At 49.2% G+C, this 3,152-nt stretch overlaps 1 protein-coding gene across 1 annotated transcript; it reads right to left on the bottom strand.

The window, feature by feature from the left end:
- Positions 1-423: 423 nt before the first annotated feature.
- LOC108802296 (C-type lectin domain family 10 member A-like) lies at positions 424-2,662 on the bottom strand (the record flags this gene model as incomplete). The annotated part of the gene is made up of 3 exons (XM_018574163.1): positions 424-571; positions 788-894; positions 2,543-2,662. Coding segments are annotated over 3 exons (375 nt in total), but the record flags the coding sequence as incomplete, so codon positions are not given.
- Between the last annotated feature and the right edge of the window lie 490 nt (positions 2,663-3,152).

Below are 3,152 nucleotides of genomic sequence, written 5' to 3'. Positions count from 1 at the left end.
ATATGTAGGTGGACATGAGACGTAGAGCTGCACCACCATGTGTGGTCACTGAAGAGCTGTGGGTGGGGTCACGCTCTCAGCTTTGCAGGGACCACGCATTTGCTGTGGAGCTTCAATGGTATCTCACCAACAGGAACTTGGGATGCATGTTTGGCAAAACAAAGGTCTGGGAACAAGTACAAGTTGTACTTTGACAATCCCCCCCACCTACTTCCCATACACACTGTTTTGTGGCTGGCCGTCGGACAACTGTAGGATGCGGAATTCAGTTCTTTCAGGAGAAGAAGAATTTGGAGTAGGTGTGAATACAGAGACCACCCCATCCTCCGGATAATACAAATACAAGCATGTGCTGCAGAGTCGTTTCTGCCCTGTGCGAATAGATTGTGCGTTCCCGTGGATGGTGGAGAAGTAATGAGCAGGTCAGGATTTGGTCTTCTCACAGACATACGGAAAGCTCATGGAACAACGAATGTCATTCCATTTATCTCCATCAAGTGTGTGAGTGCAGTCTTCCCCTTCGCCCTCACTGGGATCAAACCAATCATCAGGTTGGCCAGGCTTCCAGAACCTGCAGGAAACAAGAGAACATCAGTGAGTGGGTTTGACTTACTGGCCAGAACCTGATGGTGGGGCCAGGAGAACAATGGACGGCAGACGAGTCTGCTAAGTTCTTATTGAAGGTGAAATCTCTCACATCGGCTTACAAAACAAAATATTTTACATTTACGGAAACATTCAGTTTTTGCAACAATGCGTTCTGACATTTGGAGGGTCAAAGTCTTACTTGGGAGTCTTCTCATAAGGAGTGCCGTCCACCCATTTCCAGGATCCGTCCCGATCACTGAGACCGATCCACACACTGACTGAGCGCGAAAGTTTGTTTATGAAATTCTTCAGAAAAACAAGATATAGAAGGTTACAAGGTGACATTTATCGTGAACTAATATTGTATAGCGCTGACAAGCTCTGCACCAGAGGAGCTTACACTCCTCATCACAGCCAGCTGGAACAAGCTGATCGGTAGATCTGGACTTCACCAGGCAGTAGCAGGATTAGCTGCCCCAAGTTACTGCGGGACTGTCATTCTGAGCATAATGCATGTGGTGACCCTGACTTCTGCAGTTGCGTCTCTGTCCAATTCAGTGCATTCATTACTGGACTGTAGCCAGTCTGAGTATCTATTTTTCGGTGTTCTGCAGGTTTTCCTGAAGCCTGGTAGATTGATTGATTCTGCCTGTTGCTGGGGGGGGGTTTTTTTAACCCCAAGTTATGAATATTTCCTTGACTCAACCAGTCCCTGAGGAGCTGACTCAGAGGTGTTGCTGGAGAGATGAAAAATATTTGGGAGCACCTTTCCAGAAGACTCTCCTCCCTCGGGCTTCTCTCTGGAAGGAGGCCTGTGTGAGGATCTGATGACGGGGCTTCAACAAGTGCCATGGGCTGGGGGCCCTGGATACTAAGCTACTCACTGGAGAGGATACCTGATGGAAGCTGGGCTGGAGAAGGCATCTCCTTGCTGAAGAGCTGCCATCTGGACATTGTAAGAAGTATACATTGCCCTTAGATCCGGCTATATTACAGAGGGATCAGGGCCAGTTGGTGCACTACAAGGACTGGGACTGCTCTTACAGGGATGTAGATTTACCTGGCTGCCCCGTGTCTATCTGTATTTATTTTTGGCGGTTCCTTTTATAGAACCTGAAGCTGCTGCTGTTACTATTTATGTGCTTTCAAGTATCCTGCATCTCTAAACCCTCTCTCCTGAGTTTTTGTATTAAACGAGAGCTATGATGTCAGGGCTTTCCCCCATAGTTCTCCTTAGGGTAACAGGAGGACACAAACTAGCGTCCTCCCGTCACCCTATGCTCAGTATATAGGGAGCTATAGCTCGCGTTATACTGAGACACCGCAGCCGGAGTGGATCTCGACAATTCTGTCTGTATCCGCCCAGCTGCGTGACTGACAGCTGGCTCCGCCTATCTAGAGGCAGAGCCAGCTGCACCCGCCCCCTCCCCCATCCGTTCAGCCAGTCAGCGCTGGAGGATCGGAGCGGGGAGGGGGGAATCCAGCCCCTTTGAGACATGAGCCAGTGATGTCATGAGACATGAGCCAGTGATGTCATGAGACATGAGCCAGTGATGTCATGAGACATGAGCCAGTGATGTCATGAGACATGAGCCAGTGATGTCATGAGACATGAGTCGGATCATTACAAGAAGTTGGTCGGTGTTGCTGGATCTTGAACCAAGGCAGGTAACCACAAACCAAGTAGGAGAACCCAACATTCCCACCGGCTCCTGGGGGGGGAGGCCATCACTACAAACGGAAATCTGTGTGGAGCCTTCACAAACCGATGTACACAGCTCTACTGCAAGGATGGACTTGAGTTATACTGTCTTCTACAAGGACATCTGCAGTCCTTGTCCTTGTCTGCATGCACACCCTCCATCGTTCATGACCCCCTTATTACACGTTTACTAGCAGAAGTACCCTCAAAAGTTACAATTCCATATGACAGTCTCCACCTGTCTCCACTCACCATCTCTTCTCTGCTATTGATGACCACCAGATGAGCTTTCTTCTGCTCACAATTCTCCTTGGCTCTCAGCCATGATCTTACATGACGAAACAGATAGTAGCAGCTTGAGCCGTAGTCCACCCAGCCTGTTCCACACAACGAATCAGCGGAACCTGAGGGATGGAGAGAAAGGAAAAGGAGAGAGAAGGGAGGACGGCGGGAGAGAGAGAGAGAAGGCAGAGGAATGGGGAGAGGGAAATAAATATAGGCGAGGAGGAGAGAGAAATAGAAGGAGATAAGGGGAGAGAAAGCAATGGTGAGAATCCTGTTGAATTGTCTCGGTGGTGGAAGTCCACATGGACCAAGAAGGTAAAATTATTGTTAATGCGAATCAGTGACAGAAATCATTCTTCTCCTGCTGCATCTACCTTTCTATAAACGCTGACCTTTCATTGCAGGATCGGAAACCATGGTGTCTGTATGGATAAAGATATTGATACAAGTGATCTCCACCATGTAACTGAAAATATACCTGGAGGTAATTGTACCCAGGGCAGCCGTCAGAAATTTTGGGGCCCCTTACATGGCTTTAGGCCAGGGCCCCCCCCCCCCCCCCCCCCCCGCCCCGCGG

The sequence above is a fragment of the Nanorana parkeri genome, unplaced genomic scaffold (assembly GCF_000935625.1).
Source record: "Nanorana parkeri isolate BGI_ZX_2015 unplaced genomic scaffold, ASM93562v1 scaffold2783, whole genome shotgun sequence".
In the NCBI taxonomy this organism is placed as follows: Eukaryota; Metazoa; Chordata; class Amphibia; order Anura; family Dicroglossidae; genus Nanorana; species Nanorana parkeri.
This window is presented reverse-complemented; position numbering and strand designations above follow the sequence as displayed.